At 37.1% G+C, this 18327-nt stretch overlaps 1 protein-coding gene across 5 annotated transcripts in view; it reads left to right on the top strand.

The window, feature by feature from the left end:
- Window positions 1-18327, top strand: part of Kcnt2 (potassium sodium-activated channel subfamily T member 2) — a 350682-nt gene that overhangs the window by 199457 nt on the left and 132898 nt on the right. For all 5 annotated transcript variants that reach the window (XR_005874014.1, XM_013115909.3, XM_040738287.1 and 2 more), the window contains exon 13: window positions 15585-15693. Coding sequence is in view for 4 of the 5 variants with exons in the window: in XM_013115909.3 (XP_012971363.2) it covers window positions 15585-15693 (109 nt within the window). In the remaining variant the exon portion in view is untranslated. The remainder of the gene's footprint in view (window positions 1-15584; window positions 15694-18327) is intronic.

Here is an 18327-nt window from a genome sequence, read left to right as displayed (position 1 = left end):
TGGAAACAGGAAGCTGCTACAATATGTTATGGATATTTTAGCAATGATACCTGTTTCAAGTATATATGCAAGTACACATAGATTTAACTTTTTAATTAAGTAAAATATGGAAGGTGAGTTTGCTTTGGCAAAAAAAATTTATCTTCTGAGGAATACTTCATGTACTAGAGATAAAGCAGTTTCTTTCATTATAACATGATGTAACCCTGAAGAGACCAGTAAAACAGCAGACAAATCACAGTGAAGCAGTATGCACACTCTTATGTAGCCATGTATTTTAAAATGTAACTGTCATCCTCAAACTTGATAGGCTTTTTCTGTTTTATTCACAGTTACAATTCAAAATTGAAAGAAAAGTCAAGTAAGGCCTGGTAAAATAGGTAGCAAACCTATAGTTTGATTCCATGAAAAAAACAAAACAATAAAAAACAGAGTAATAAGTACCTGGTAGATTTGGTGGGGTAAATTAATACTTTGGAAGTCAACAGGTATTATTAATATTACAGTTATGGGTCTCAGAAACAAGGAAAATGGGAATAGCATTTGGGTTCTGGTAATCCAATGGAATTTAAGGACAATAAAAACAAACAATACACACAAGCATGCACACATGAGTACAGGAAAGCAACGTCTCTTCTTCTGCCTTTGTTTAAATTTGGGCAAATGGAGATTTATGAGAGTGTCTATGCCCTTTGTTAAGAAGAAACTCTCTGAAAATCGATATAAAATGTATGACTATTTCTCAGAAACATTTATTTGAACATACCAGTACATTTTTATTCATCTTTTTTAAAAACTATTTTCCTGTCCCAGGCAAGCAGGGGGAGGCAAATGCTCCAAAACCAGAACGACTTATTAAAAATATAATTCTATAAATTTATATTTATTATGTAATTATATATATAGTTATATATATACAGTTATATCTAACTATATCTAACCACGTTGCTTGTAATAAATGTCTCATGCTATGATGTTATACGCTACTTGTTAGGAAAGATTTGGTGAAGTCACAGATGCAAATGGTACATTATGTTCAGTAGAGATGTCCTTCAACAATTCCCTCAGCCTGCAGTCTTCCTCCAGCATCTTGGGAAAATACACTCAGGAGAGTAAAAAACACTGCTCATTAACTCTTCAGCAGTTAATAAACACATCGGGTTTTTTTGCTGTATATAAGAACTATTCCTGATTCAATTTTATTTTCAGGACTACATGGTAAGTACATGGTGGTTTGGTCTACGAAAAATATTCCAATTGTTTAAGTAAGTTGTTCTCTCTGGGTGGTAAGTACATGAAAAGAATTAAGCATTTCTCCATCATGATTTTCTAACCTTGCTATGATATAATCACTTAATTGGTAGGAATATTTTGTTTTATTTAGAGAATTTCCAAATTTGTTCCCCATTTACCTGATCATGTGGGAATCACTGTATTTTCCCCATGCTTCTAGTAGAGTGTGTTTCTTATAAAGATTCAAAGACCTGAGAGCAATGATGTCTTCTGTCCTGAGTTAATGTTCTCTTCTTGGCTTAGGGTAATAACGTCCCTGTAATAAAGTTTACTATCCAGAGATATGTGAAATACATCAGAAATTATGTGGAAGTTCTTTCTGTATCCTGTATATAGTCCAAGTTCATTCCTAGGCTATATCTTTGCATACTTTAACTTGGGTTGAAAAAAATCACAAAAACACCTACTGGAATGAAAATGCAGGGCCATGTTTAAACAACTTTGAGGACTGAAAGGAAGTTTGACTTTGTTTCCAGTAGTGAATATAGCATTGGGGTTACTTTTATACAGTCAAGAAACAGTAATTGACCAGCTAACATTGAATGGTGTTTCTCATTCCCTTAGGCTTAGAGTCAATTCAGAGGATAAAAATGTTAAGTCAGCTAGTGAAATGTTTGGGTTTCTAAGAGTGGATTTTGAAAGGTTTCATACATATTTCCTGTTTTTGTTATTTATTTATGCATGTATGTATGTGTGTATTGAAACTAGATTTTTCTCTCATACAATTCATCCCTCCAAGCATCCTCTCCCTCCATTCCTCCAAGTTCATACCCCACACTCCCATCTCCTCTGAATCCACTTTCCATTCTCCCATTCAAAAAGAGCAGTCCTTCAAGAGACAACAACCAATCATGACAAAACGGAATACAGTAAGACCAGGCAAAAGCCCTCACACCAACCTGGATACAGAAACTCATCAGGAGGAAAGGTGTCCCTAGAGCAGGCAAGAGTGAGAATTTCACCAGCTCCCGCAATTAGGAGTCTGGAAAAATCACTAAGCTAACAGCCATAATTTTTATGCAGAGGTGCAACCCCCCGGGAAGGGACCCCCCGACCCGCGGGGGTGAGGTGATGAGGGTCGCTACTAATTTGGTGGGCCTTCACGAGCAGATCCGATCTGGAAAGTGAACTTCAAGAGGTTAATGGAAGCAGGCTCAAGACAACGTTCGCTGATCAAGAGCCTTTATTTTTGGGGGCGCGCTGGAACTTATAGAGGAAGGACCTCAGGGGGTGGTACAAGCATGTCAATCAAGTCTCAATTCAAATATACACCAAATACGGTAAAGACAAAGCTATAATTTTCCATCAGTCATCAGTTGCATTCCACAAATGCTTGTCAGCGTAAGTCAGGTGCAGGAATTAGGGAGGGGTAGGGAGTATACAACAGAACACTTTAATCTTTTGTTAACAAAGACAATTACTCTGTAAGTGTACTTCCCCCTGGCTAGGCAGGCGGGCTGCCCTGTGTAAATTTAACTTTTATGGTTAGCCTTTTCCTTTGTCTCAAGGGCATGTGTGCTCACAGTCACGTAGGCAGAAGGCCAAGAAACGGTTGACAGACTCCATTTTGTTCAAGGTTCTAGCAGTCCACAACACAGAGGATCTATTGCAGACCTATGAAGCTTACTGCTTCAGTCCCTGTGAGCCCATATGAGCCGGGCTTAATTGATTCACTGGGCCATGTTCTCCAGGTGTCCTCCATTTCCTCTGACTCCTGCAATCTCTCTTCCCTTCTTCCATGGGATTCCCTGAGCTCCAAGGGAAGGGACTGGATGGAAACCTTTAATTTAGACTCCCTTCATAATGTCTGGTTGTATGTGTCTGCATCTGCTCCTGTCGCTGCCAGAGGAAACCTTTCTGATGATGACTGGACAAGGCATGCTTCTATGAGTGCATCAGAATATCATTAGGAATCATTTCATTGATTTTTCTTTTCTAGTCATGCTTTGTTGTTCCTTTGGTGTCTGGGCTATCCAGTCTCTCATTGCTGGCAGTTAAAACATGGTCTGCCTCTCATGGTGTGAGTTCCAAGTTAAATCAAACATTGCTTGGCCACTCCTACACGTTCTGTACCACCATTGCCCCCAGCACATCTTGCAGTCAGGGCAGATGGTATAAGTCAAAGGTTTTGTGAATGATTTGGTGTCCATGCTTCTCTTCCAGTAGCACGCAGAATACCTCCCCAACACCAAAGTGACTAAAACATAGGGGAGAAGGCTCTATGCAGGTATCAACTCAACTTTTCCCCATTCAATAAACTGTGTGGCTGTTGTCCTCTGCAATGGGGTCCCCTGGCAGTTTGCAGAAAGCAAATCTCTGTCCTATCATTAGTCTGAATTGTTTGGGGTATTCTACCAGAATCCTTTCATCAGCAGTTCAGAATAATGCAACCTAGTCCCACAACTGCTACAAGAGGTGGCTGATTGAGACGTCTTATACCCTATTACTAGGAATCCTTACTAGGATCACATTCATGGACTTTCAGAAGTTTTAACTGTATTAGGTTTGTACACCACCCCCCAAATAACTTCATGCTTATTTCCAGTCATCTCTTCTTCCATCACATCTCACCTTCTACCTCCTCCCTCCTATTCCTATCCTCACTTGCCCCAATAAACTTGTGTCCCCCAAGACTCTTCTACTTTGCCTAGCCTCTTTTGGTCTAAGAATTGTAGCTTGGTTATCATTTACTTAACATCCAATTTCCACTTATAAGTGAATAATACCACATTTGTCTTTCTGAATTACCTCACTCAGTATTATCTTTTTTAGTTCCATCTATTTGCCTAAAAATTTTGTCATGTTGTCCTTTTTAAAAAACCAAGTAATACTCCATTGCTTATATCTTACGCTTTCTTTTTTTTTTTTTTTACGATTTTATGAGACAGGGTTTCTCTGTATTGTTTTCGAGGCTGTCGGTCCAGCCTGGCCTCGAACTCACAGAGATCCGCCTGCCTCTGCCTCCCGAGTGCTGGGATTAAAGGCGTGCGCCACCACTGCCCAGCTATCTTACGCTTTCTTTATCCATTCTTTTGTTGAGGGACATCTAGGTCATTTGCACCTTCTAGATATTATGAATAAAGCTGCTATTAACATGATAAGTGTCCATGTGATAGGATGTATCGTACTTTGGGTATATGCTCAAGAGTGGTATAGCTGGATTCCTGATTTTCTGAGTGGCCATGATAGATTCCATACTGAATGCACATCTTTGTACTCCCTCCAGCAATGGAGAGGTGTTTCCATTATTATACCTCCTCCCCAGCATGAGCTGTCACCTGTGTTATTAATCTTAGCGATTCTGACAGGTGTAATATGGATCTCTAAGTAGTGTTCATTTTTCTCTGGTGGCTAAAGATGATAAACCTTTTTTAAGTATTGTTAGTATGGACATGTTGGGATAATTCTTCCAAGTTCATTTATTTAAATAATTTGGAAAAGAAAGAGTAAAACCTAATTGACATTTATTGAGTAGCTCTCATATGGTCAGGCATTTGTCACATTTGTCAGGCATTCTGTGCAATTGTTTTCAAGGTGAGAGGACCCAAGCTCAGCAGTGTTAATATAAATGGCTAAACCTAGTGACAGAATTCTGTGGCTGTATAAACTGTACTTCAGGGAAACTCACAGTCCACCTTGATCATATTTCCTTTTTTTATCCTCTTGTGCTTCTTAATCACTTATTTAGATTTTCAAAATCGACGTATTCTTCACATGTCTGTTACCACTTGTCACATTTGGAGGCTGGCAAATGTCTGTTATTTATATACCTGCTATTTAGCACTTACTGTCCCATCATTCATTAATTTGTTATTTGTGCCTTAACCATCAATGTTGAAGTTTACATTTGAGCATCTTTTATTAGCTTTTCATCATTTCCTCTTTCATCCATCCAACACATTCATTAAAATAAGATTGTTGGCATGTCCAGTTGCAGTAAGAGTAAGCACATCCCCTTGAATCCAGTATGGGAAATAGGTTCTAAAGAGCCAGGCAAAACATTAGGGACAGTCTCTGCTCCACTATTAGGAGCTCCCAAAATAGACCAAGTTACACAACTGCATATATGTATGGCCTAGATCAGTCCCATGCAGGCTCCCTAGTTGTTGATTGAGACTCTCTGAGTTCCTATGAGCCAGGTTAGTTATTTCTGTGGGTTTTATTATGGTGTCCTTGACCCCTCTAACTTATACAATCCTTCCTCCCTCTCTTCAGTGGGATTCCCAGAGCTCAGCCTAATGTTTGACTGTGGGTCTCTGTCTTTGTTTCCATTAGTCACTGGATGAAAGTTCTCTGATAACAACGGGAATAGATACCAATCTGGTCACAGGAGATGGCCAGTTCATGCTATTCTAAAACTTGAAAAGTTCAATTTAATTTAAATTTTTTTAAAAAATGTTCCCATTTATATTTCAAATAGTGACACTATCTAGCATCTTTCCTGGGGGCACTTGTGAATCATCATGCCACAACTCCTCTGGGACAGGCTTCCTTCCATATAGGTAACATGCTTATGTGAAAGTCAGAAACAAGAATAAGTGAGGATGCCTTGGGTACATGAAGCTCATCATCTCTAACTGATGGGCAGAGACATTGGTCATTTGGTTCTTCATAGCGCTAAGAAGGAATCGTTCTTTGAACACTGTGGAGTGTGATCTGTGGCATTTAGAATGAATGCACAATGAATTTCCTGGTTTTAAGTTCCAGTATGTATGCGTGTGCGTGCGCGCGCACACACACACACAAACACACACACAAACTTAATTATGCAAGTGCTAGTAAAGTAATACTAATTTTAGTACTGAGACAATAGAAATTTTTTGACAGTTTTTTATTTCAATTAGAAACAAACTTGCTTCACATGACAATCCCAGCTACCTCTCCCATCCCTCCTCCCCTGCCACCTACCAACCCCCCCTGCTGTTCCCCCACCCAACTCACTCTCCTTTCCCCAGGGAGGGCCTACAGAGTCTGTCATTTCATCCAGGGCAGGGCCTAGGCCCTCCCCCATGTGTCCAGACTGAGAGAGAATCCCTCCATGTTGGAGGGGCACCCAAAGTCCATTGGTATGACAGGGATAAATACTGAACTACCCAAGGCCACATAGGTTGTAGAGGCCTTGACAAATTTAGGATGTCTGGATCAGTTCCGTGCTAATGTCTTAGCCACCAGTCTGTGGTCCTAGAGCTTCCCCTTGTTCAGGTCAGCTGTCTGTGTGGGTTTCACCAATCCGGTCTTGATCCTTTTGCACATCACTCCTCCCTCTTTGTAACTGTGTTCCAAATGTTCAGCTGTGGGTGTCTGCCTCTGCTTCCATCAGCCACTGAATGAAACAGGGATGGCATATAAGGAAGTCGTCAAACTCATTATCATGGAGAGGCATTTAAGGTCATCTGGCCACTATTGCTTAGTTTGCCAGTTGGTGTCATCCTTGTAGATATCTGGAAATTTCACTAGTGCCAGATCTTTCCTCAAACCTATAATGACTCCTTCTTTTATGGTATCTCCCATCCTTTTCTCCTCTATTCTTACCCTGGTTCAACCTTCTGCTCCCCCATTTGCTCCTCTCCCCTCCGCTTCTCCCCTTCTCTTTTTCCCAGCTCCCTCTCCCCTCCCCCATGCTTCCAATCCACTGCTCAGGAGATTTTGCCCCATTCCCCTTCTCTGGGGTACCATGCATATCTCTCTTAGGTTCTCCCTGTTTCCCAGACTCTCTGGCAGTGGGATTTTAGGCTGGTACTCCCTTGATCCATGTCTAAAATCCATATATGAGTAAGTACATACTATGTTTGTCTTTTTGTGACTGGGTTACCTCACTCAGGATGAATTCTTCTAGTGCCATCGATTTACCTGCAAATTTCAAGACCATGTTTTTTTTCCTGCTGAATAGTACTCCACTGTGTAAATGTACCTCATTTATTCTGTTAACTCTTCAATTGAGGGGCATCTAGGTTGCTTCCAGGTTCTGGCTATTACATATAATGCTTTTATGATCATAGTGGAAAAGACATCCTTGCTGTACGAATGTTCATCTTTTGGGTATATGCCTAAGAATGGAATTGCTGGATCTTGGGGTAGAATGATTTCCATTTTCCTGAGGAATCTCCACACTGATTTTCAAAGTGTGTGTACGAGTTGGCACTCCCAACAGCAGGGGAGGTGTGTTCCCCTTTCTCCACATCCTCTCTAACATAAACTGTAATTGGTGTTTTTGATTTTAGCCAATCTGGCAGAAGTAAGATAGTATCTCAGACTTGTTTTGATTTGCATTTCCTTGATGGCTAAGGATGTTGAGCACTTTCTTAAATGTCTCTTAGCTATTTTAGAATCTTCTATTGAGAATTCTCTATTTAGTTCTGTTATTTGAGCATAAGCATGTATGTCAGTAAGGAAATCTTGGTAGAAACACTGGATGTTACAGTTAGCCCTACTGAAGCTGCAGATTGGCAGCAAAGTTCGTTGTTCATATTCTCATGCAAGAAAGCAAAAACTGACAGCAGGGAACTTGGTATTTCACTGAGGTACAACACAAGTGATGTGTTTCATGAAAATCACGAATGATTTTCTTGATATGTCAAGTTTAAGTGGACAGTGGTACACTAAAGAACATTTTGTGTATCTGATACAGCAGGAATTTGATACGGTCTGTTTTTCATTACTATTACTTTTGTTGGAATATGAAAAGTTAGGTGTTTTTTGGCTACATGTCAGATGACTAGAGAAGGATGGAGAATCATTGTTGACATCTATATGGTGGTGGAGTCTGAACAGCACCTGAGTTAGTGGTAAACACTGAAAACAGAGCTGATACAACATGTCAGTTTAAGAAATGTTTGTTTAAATATAGAGTAGATGAGTTTGAGATTATATGAAATTTGATGGCACAGGTGTTTTGGGAGGAACAAGTTTAGATAATGAAATAATATTTTCAATACATTATTTAAACATCCAAACTATCCAGACATGAATATATAGCAGATATTTAAGTAAGAAATTTGGATTTCATATGAGGCATATAGTTGTAAACACAAAAACATGTGATAATAAATACAAAAAGTATTTTAAAGCATAAAGACTAAGAAGGACAGTAGTCCACAGAAGGATTGAATATAGTGGAGAAATCATCTTTTAACTACCCTACTTATAGTCCTGTATTTACAAGTTACAAATGCAGTAAAATAAACAAAAAATTCATAAAGAAAAATAACAGACAAATATTAATGAGGGAGTGAGGATATACAAACCAAGAAAAGATGAGTTTAAAAAGGAAGAGGGCAGCCTGGTGGTGCACGCCTTTAATCCCAGCACTCGGGAGGCAGAGGCAGGCAGATCTCTGTGAGTTCAAGGCCATCCTGGTCTACAAAGCGAGTTCCTCCAAAACAATACAGAGAAACTCTGTCTCGAAAAACCAAAAAAAAAGGAAGAGGGTATTTGTGAAGCTTGTTCTGAGTGGTGACCCTAGATTCAGGAAGGTGAGTGTCATTGGTGATTACATCAGAGGTTTTCTTTTTCTTTCTGAAGTGGCTTAAATTTTATAATTGTATTTCTATTAATTTATGAGAGAGGAAAGCAATCTTCACTTGAAATCATTTGTAATTTCAAAAAATGATTGTTAAGTGTCTATTGAGATACACCAGCGAGTACAAACACAAAATCAGTAAACAGAAGAACAGAAGAAGGGAGATTTCTTACCTCACACAATTTCACTTTCAGTGACTTGATGAATGGTAATCAATAGTTTAACAAATAAAATTGATAAATACATTATAAACGATAGATACTTATGGATAAAAAAATGAATAGCACCGATCATGGATGAGGGGATGATAAATGCCAAGGTAGGAAAATAAAACCAACCAAACAAAAACAAACAAATAAGCAAAACACTATTGTGTTTTTAGAGCAGAATTCTTTTCAAGGATCATTTCTGAGCTAATTTTCAAGTGGAATTTATGTGACATCATTGATCTAAGGTTAGACATTGTTATTATATGACCTACATATGTAACTCCTGATTTTTTAAAAGTTTATAGGTAAAAATACCTGGGAAGAATAAAAATGTAATGGCCCAAATTTTGACAATTAACTGAGATCTGAAACATTTACAAGTAAGTGAGAAACTCCTGCTCTCTGCCATATGGAAGCCTAGAGTTCTGGAATATCATTCCCACACAAATTTTTTAAATTCTTAACAAGATACACAAAACAATTATTTTCAGACTGAACAACATGGACACAGTGGGAATGTGATCTGTAAGAATAACAGCGGGATCAGCCCCCAAACAAACTCCACTTTACTCATGTGTAGGTACACACACACACAGGCATATATATGTTTGGTATGTTTCTACCACAGAAAAGGATGATCTAAGAAACTCATTGCAATTTCAGTGTATTGAGAAAACAGACAACAATGGTTTCACTCAGAGGAAGCAGGTGAAAGAGAGGAATTGGTAGAGCTCTACTCAAAGAGAAAAATAATAGATTAACCCCCCCATCTGCACTAGGGTCCTTAAGCTAGTTGGCTGCTTAACATATTCACATACAAATGATAACAATACATGAAGCTAAGCAAAGAAAAATAATTAGGGAAAAAGTATTATGTGCACAAAATAAGGGCCTTGTGCATATAGGAAAAATAGAATTAAAAATAAATAATGGAAGGATCCTGTTGCCTGCCTCAGATAGCTATTAGAGATTCCAGACAGGCCACTCCAGAAATATGGACATAAGCCAATTACAGGATAAGTCCTCAAAAATTAGGTCAACAATGTTTAAAATGAATTTTTCCTGATATAATAACCAGCAAATCTAGACACACTGTTTTTTAAGGACAATAGAATTTTATATACTGTACCTTGTGAAAAAAAGTACTAAGGTACACAAAGCCATGTTTATTAACTTGGAAAAATAATTGGTGTTACTATCCAGGCATCTGTACTGGCCTACCCTTGGGGTTATGATAGGATAGGTCCTCAGCCGCAGCCCCTAAGAGCATCACCTGTGCACATTCACTATGTTCCCTTTTTAAAGGGCTCTGCGTACCTCCCATTTTGCTCTCCCTGCTTCTCTGCCTCTCTCCCTCTGCCCCCTCCTCCTCTCTCTTCTCTTCTGTAGCTTCTGTCCCCAGAGGTGGGTCTCCCTCCTCCCCTCCCTGCTTTTCCCATTAATTTTCCTCCAATTAAAAAAATAAAACCATTCTACCCAAGCTCTGTCCCATGATGTTTTTCTCCTAGATGCTGTTTTTTTTGTTTTGTTGGTATTTTTATAACAACTAACCCATGTGAAAAAGATATATCAGGTACATGGATGTTGCAATTCATAAGGTTTTAAATCAATTTGAAATATGCTGGCAGAATCTTAGTAGAAACGTGCACCTGGAGCAGGAAATACTGACAATGAAATGTGACCAGGTAGGGTACAGGACATTTGTGACCACCCTGTCAAGGCTCCACAACTCCACACCTCAGTAAATCCAGGTAACACAGTTAGCACTGATGATACGTGGGAAAAGAATGAAGTGAGGAAATAGTAATTAGTACATCAGTATGAAAGTACAGCATGCCGCACTTTAGGAGGGATCAGCAAAAATCAAAGCTATCATTTGAAAATATGAATTGGATAGATTTTTCAGATACACCTATGAAGAGAGAGTGTAAAGATGGAAAAAGAAAGAAATTAAAACAAACAGAAGTTTATTTACTGGGCAGGGGAGGTGATTCTGTAAATAAGCTTGTTTATGGGGCAATGCTGAAGACGTGAGTTTGATCCCCACACTCCAAAACCAGCTGTGGTGGTATGGTGGTGGTATGCTCCTCGTATCAAATCCTCCTGCAGAAAAATTTGAGATAGACCCAGCATGTAATACAGATAATTTCCAAGGACTTCAATATTAGTTTATCAGAAGTTTGAAGAAAGGGCTGTGTTTTCTCTGTTTCTGCACTTTTCTTATATCTTTGTACACACACACACACACACACACACACACACACACACACACACACACCTTCCAGATCCAGCAAGTACTGAGCTCATAATTGTCCCTGTTCTTCCACCTTTTGAGAAAATCATGTCCGTTGGATTCTGTAGTTTATCGATTTTTCAGATTGGCCCTGTTTTCTCTCTCATCAATAGCATTTGAGATTATCCATGGTGTGTTCTGGTTTGATTGGACATTTCTTTTCACCATAAAATATCCCCTTGCATAAATGCAGCAGAATTTATTTTATATATTCATGTGTGGAAAGAGGTTGATTATTTTTATCTGATTATTTCTGTTGATTATTATAAATAAAGTTCCTATAGGCATTTTTGTGTGGACATGTTGTTACTACTTCTATAAATATTAAAGACCCTAATTCTGGGTCAAATGTATATTTTCCTTAAAATGATCTTCCCAAGTCATTTCCTGGCAGTAGCAAGTGACACTTCCTATCATTTCACATCTTCACTGGTGCCTGGTTTTTCAATGTTTTGGAGATTAATAAATTTAGTTTTAAATACTCTCCATTGTGTTAATATACCACATTTTCTTTATACATTCTTCTGTTGAGGGACATCTAAGTTGTTTCCAGTTTCTGGATGCTATGAATAAAAGTACTAAAGCTGCTATGAACAGAGTTCAGCAAGTGTCCTTGTGGTATGGTAGAGCATCCTTTGGGTATATTCCCATGAGTGGTATAACAGGGTCTTAAGGTAGATCTATTCCCAATTTTCTGAAAAGTTACCATATTGATTTCCAAAACAATTCTTCAAGTTTTGGGCTGCCACCAGCAGTGGAGGAGTGTTCCTCAGCTGTTAAGAACAATAACATTATGAAATTTGGTGGCAAGGAATAGAACTAGAAAAGATCATCGAGGGTGAGGTTATCTAGACCCAGAAAGACAAACATGTTTGGTGCCTAGGCCATTTGTTTTCAGAGAGGCTACTTTCAGAAACTGAATGAAACAGATGCTCCTAGACTGAGCTCTGGGAATTCTACAGAAGATAGGAAAAATGTTTGTACAAACCAGAGAGGTTTGTACACCACAAGAATACACACAGAATCATCAAATCTGGCACATAGAGGCTCACAAAGACTGAACTGCCAACTAGGGAACCTCTGTGGGATTGCATATGTTATAGTTTTATACCTTGGTCTTCTTGTGCAACTTCTAACATTGGGAACCGAGACAGTGAAGGTCTCAAAGCGAATCCAAGGAGTAGGCACTTACTAGACTTTGCCATCTGAGGAGAGTTAGGTTAAAAAAAAATTCTCACTCTATTTTCCTGGTTTTCTTCAGACTTTTCTTTGCTCTTCTTTTGCATTCTCTATTCTTTATTTTCATGGTGATTTTCATCTCTCATTGTTAATGTTCTCCTTCTTTGTTACTTATATTTTATCCTAACTTTATTATTTCTGCTCCTAAATGTTTCTAAGAATATGGAAAATGGTTTGTGTTAGTTCAACATTTACTGTTGGATTCTATAAGATCTTTGTATGTATGATGGGTTTTCTTCATAGCAATGCTGTGTGACAGAAATGTGTCTGAATTTTATACTTGGAAACTCTGACTTATCTAAGCCCAATTGGATACTGAGGTACACACAGTTAAATCATTGTAAAATAACATAAAATAAATTTAAATATATATAGTTTAGTATAGTTTGACAGTGGTTTTCTTCAATTTTGTGCCTTTAATGAAAGAAAAGACAAACATCATACATTCAATTTAATGTTGTAACCTCAGAATCATGCTATATTAAATAACAGATATTTATTTGAGGGCTATTAGTAATGTTGTTAGTGTCCTTGTGTCATGTGTATGTCCTCATGAATATCCCTATGTGCACTGATGCCATGCTGACTTTTTGTTGACCAGCTTTTATGTAAGTTGAACTCGCTGTGTGATTGATAAGTGATAGATTAAGAAGTCAAAGCTCAAGGTGGAAACAGATCCAGTGTCTGGCTAAGTGAATTTTGGATTCCTAGCAATTGTGTTCTTGCAAAAGAACAAGATGGATGCAGGGACTTAGGAACCCTCTAGGTTTTCTCTTATAAGAACACTGGTTCCTTTTTCTTATAAAAGATAGCATCCCTTGGAGGGACCTAAGCACTTTCCAAGTCCTGACAACCTCAGAGAATTAAGACAGCAGTGTGACTATAAAAACAGTAAAATAAACAAAATAAAACTATGTATCAGTTACTATATATTGACAACAGGCTTTTCTTTCTGTGTTTCTATATTCAACTCATTATATACACTTGTAAAACACATTGATGTTGTTCTCATCTTCTTCTTTGCTGTTGAATACAGTTTTCTACATTTCCACTGTCCACTGTTGCAGCTACTAGTCATGTAAGGCTCTAAATACTTGATGGGTGGCTAATAAGCTTGAATATCAATATGAAGCTATTGACTGCTAAATGGCAATTTTAACCCACAGCATTCATTTCTAAAACCTAGCTGGTAATTATGTATTCTATTCTAACAATTTGCCCTATATTCTTTTTAATGTAATAACTATTTATACTATTGTGAACTTCAAGATTTCACATTGAAAGTATATTTCAATTTGATTTTCTTAGCTTCCTAACTTTCCCAATACAGTTTATTCCGTCTGAGTTTTTTTTAATCATTGTACGTACGCGCACACGCACACATTTACATATACACTGATAATCATTGAACAGAATTAAGTGCCTTATCTTTAACTGTTACATGAACAGTTTAATGTGTTTTCTGCTTGGGTTCTCATTATAGTTGTCTTTTTATCTTCAGGGTTTCAAATAAATTGATATTAGGAATCATTATTTTATCTATGGGGCTTGTCATTATGATGAAAACTCTATCCATTCTATTATAATTCCAATTATGCTTAATACTGTTTAGCTACTATTCTCCCAGTCTCTAATGTCTTAATATCTCTGATTGAATTAGGAATTAGACCCTTTATGGAAACGGTACATATTCTTAGGAGATAGAAGCAGGGACATCAGAAGTCCCAAGGAAAACCCATCTGCATAGAAAAGTTGAATACAGTCTGGAATATAGAAGACATTGACTGAAAACACCAAAATCAAAAGCAAAATGACATCAATAGTTTTTTATTTTTATTTTTAAATTTAAATTAGAAAAAGGGTGCTTCACATATCAATTCCAGGTCCCTCTCCCTTTCCCTCCCCTCTTCCCACACCCTCCCACAAACCCCTCCAATATCCCCTCATTTCCCCAGGGAGGGTGAGGCCCTCCATGGGGTTGTCCATAGTCTGTCATTTCATCCAGGGCAGGCTCGGGATGTTGAGCACTTTCTCAAGTGCCTCTCAGCCATTTTGAACTCCTCTATTGAGAATTCTCTATTTAGTTCTATAGCCCACTTTTTCATTGGATCCTTTGGTATTTTGGAGACTTGCTTCGTGAGTTCTTTGTAAATTTTGGAGATCAGCCCTCTGTCAGATGTGGGGTTAACGAATATCTTTTCCCATTCTGTGGGCTGCCTTTTTGTCTTTCTGACTGTGTCCTTTGTCTTACAGAAGCTTCTCAGTTGATAGGTAGGATCAATGTAGTGAAAATGGCAATCTTGCCAAAAGCAATCTATGGATTCAATGCAATCCCCTTTAAAATACCAGCACAATTCTTCACAGTCCTTGAAAGAACAATAATCAATTTTGTATGGAAAAACAAAAGACCCAGGATAGCCAAAACAACCTTACTCAACAAAGCAACATCTAGAGGCATCACCATCCCTGACCTCAAGCTCTATTATAGAGCTGTAGTCCTGAAAACAGTTTGGTATTGACACAAAAATAGACAGGTAGACCAATGGAATTGAATTGAACACCCTGATATTAACCCATACATGTATGAACATCTGATCTTCGACAAAGAAACTAAAAATATACAATGGAAAAAAGAAAGCATCTTTAACAAATGGTGCTTGCATAACTGGATGCTGGCATGTACAAGAATGTGGATAGATCCATGTCTATTGCCATGTACAAAACTTAAGTCCAAATGGATCAGACTTCAACATAAATCCAGCCACACTGAACCTCTTAGAAGAGAAAGTGGGTGGTATCCTTGAACAAATTGATACAGGAGACAGCTTCCTGAACGTAACACCATTAGCACAGACAGTGATATCAACAATTAATAAATGGGACATCAATAGTTTTCTATGTTCAAACTCTAACTATAGATTTGACTATCTGACAAATTAATTGCCTTACTATTTTAATTTCTATTTTATCAATTTAATACTTCTATTATTAAAATCATTCTCAGGTTATTTTAACTATCTTATCATTTCAGGATCACCAAACAATTTTGAGAGCATGGGCTGTGAAAGATTTTGCTCCAAATTGTCCTTTGTATGTTCAGATACTAAAACCGGAAAATAAATTTCACATCAAATTTGCAGGTAAGTTTTGGTATTCAATGACAGCCTTTGAATTCCTCCAGACTCTCTTTGCTATTTATTGTTTACATTTGTGAAGACAGTGGTGCTTCATTAATTAATGGTTCTATATGTTAGAAAGGATTCTCTTTTAGCCATCACTCTGAAATACAAAACTTTCTAACATGCAATGATGGAATGTTTGAGATGAATCTAACCTTTTGTCATATAATTTGTTGATTTTATCACTTGAGTTTACCATATACATTTCTAAGTTTATTTTGGGTTTTCTAAAGATGCTGTAAGTTTTGAAATGTTCTCTTTGTCTTTAATCTTACACGTAGTCAATTCTCTGCTGTATGTAGTACTTAAAACACAAATTACCTTAACCTACATTATATTGCAGCATATTACAGTAATATGCATTCTTTAATTTTGGTTAAGAACCTTAAATAATTCAAGAAAATGTGAATCTTCTGTTTTAATATTTTAGAGACAACATTTTTAAAAGGAAAGCTTACCTGGATTAGGGAGATCAGGCTTTGCATCATTAGATAATTGAACAATAAAATGATTATTTTGCTAAATGCCTCTGTAGGACAAAGGAGCAAGTTTGTATCTGATCAGTGATTCATGTCCTTTTCTCCCTAAACATAATAGACATGTTCTATATTGTGTTTTAATTCACCTCAACAGTCAAATCTTAAAAGCTTTTTAAAAATGTGAGTCCTTTTAGCAAGAGGCCACAAGTTATTTTTTACACAATATATCTGCCTATCTTTAAATGCTGACTTGTTGGTTTATCATACTGAAATAAATATTGGAAATCAATTTTAAATAATAAGAAAACAATGAGGTTGATGACACAGAGTTAGCTTTACATTATCCTGTCTATATCACAAGCGACATCATCAGATGGTTTTCAGAAAATGTGTATAGGGCAACCAAAACATCGACTCTTTATTCCATCTGCATATTATTGCACTTTGGAGGATTTTTAGAAACTTCCGTCTTGCAGGGTTCTGATTGAGATGGTCTGAGATGGGGGAGTAGGGCTCACAAAGCTGAATGTGAGAGTCATTCTATTGTAGATGTCTTTGCGAGGCAAATGGAAAAGTATATATGAAGTGGCTCATCAAGTGTTTTTCCAGAATCCTGTTTGAAGTAAACATTCATGTTTTTACCTATTATTAGTAAATTAAAAAGATCATATTCAGGTAACATTAATGACATGAGCAAGAAGCAAAGTGTTAGAAAGTATTAAAGATGAAGGTCAACATTTAAGACTTTAAAAGCTAAGAACTGCAAATTAGTATTCAGAATGATGTTCTCCTTTCCTAATGAGCAGCTGTGTCTGCTCAATGGTGAGGAGTAAAATACACTTGGAAAACTTGTAGCTATCTATTGAATAGTACTGCATCTGAATCTTAGGGCAACTGCTGCATAGAGTGTTAAAAACAACTCATCATTTTGAATGTGAGTTAACTCACACTCAGAGGAGACATCTACCCTTCTAAACTTTTGTTACCCAGTCATCAATAACATGCTTCCCATAGACCGATCACATGTGGTGAAATAGTCTATTAACAAGAAAGTTATTATTACTGTGTTGATTTTCTTTCAACTATTTCACTTGACATTATTTTAATAAACCTACCAGAATGAGTATATTATTTAAAAACTCTCTCCCAAGGATTCATCTCAATATTTCTTATTTTGACACATGTTAAAAAATCGTCTTAATAGTGCTTTAAGTTCTTTTATAGCTGAGATTACAATATTTCAGATGGGAGCCTTTTCGTAGTATTAAAGATGAAAGCATTGTAGTTTCATTAAAATGCCATAAAAATATTAAGGCTGATGTATGAACCTTTCAAATCAGTATAATTCATTTTGTATCTCAGCAAGAGTTTGAGGAATAACAGACCTTTCTTAATAAAAGGAAATGGATAAAGCTGTCAGCTTTTGTAATAAATTGTTAAAATGATGGTTCCCCAAGGAGTCAGACTCCATCATGTGTGTCCCACTTGTATGTGGTTTTACAGCCTCTGAGCTGTATGTGCGGATGCCCTGTTTAGCTTCTGATACGAAAAGGAAGCAAGAGGAAAAGCAAGACTCATCTTTCCTGGTACCTGACTGTGTGTCTAACTCCCTCTTACAAAGCAGCCCCATTCAGGGCGTGTTGATACACAGAATTGTGATGAAGAAGCATCACAATTGAGTTGAGTTATTTTGGGTTGAGATCACTATAGAACTATGAATAGCAATTGTGATCAAACAATAATTGCTAAAAACCACATTCCTAGATGATTTTTGTTTTTTTCTTGCCATCAATTGTCATATATATATATTGCTTAAGTACTACTTTGGGTTTCCCAAATATACAAATGATACATTTTAATTATCAGCCTTCACAATTTCCTCTTAAACTAACCATGAATTATGATAATCTTACAATGATTATAATTTAAGCATTTTAAAATTAAACCATATTAATAAAGTGGTATGGAGTGAAATATTGTAAAATCGTGTTTACAACTGTATTAAATACGACATAATCAAAATACTCCAGCAAGTTTTTTCTTATTCCAAATTAATAATAGCAATAATTCAACAAATGAATGACTTATTGCATTAGTGTTTGAACATACTGACTTA

This window comes from Mesocricetus auratus, unplaced genomic scaffold (assembly GCF_017639785.1).
Source record: "Mesocricetus auratus isolate SY011 unplaced genomic scaffold, BCM_Maur_2.0 Super-Scaffold_100676, whole genome shotgun sequence".
In the NCBI taxonomy this organism is placed as follows: Eukaryota; Metazoa; Chordata; class Mammalia; order Rodentia; family Cricetidae; genus Mesocricetus; species Mesocricetus auratus.
This window is presented reverse-complemented; position numbering and strand designations above follow the sequence as displayed.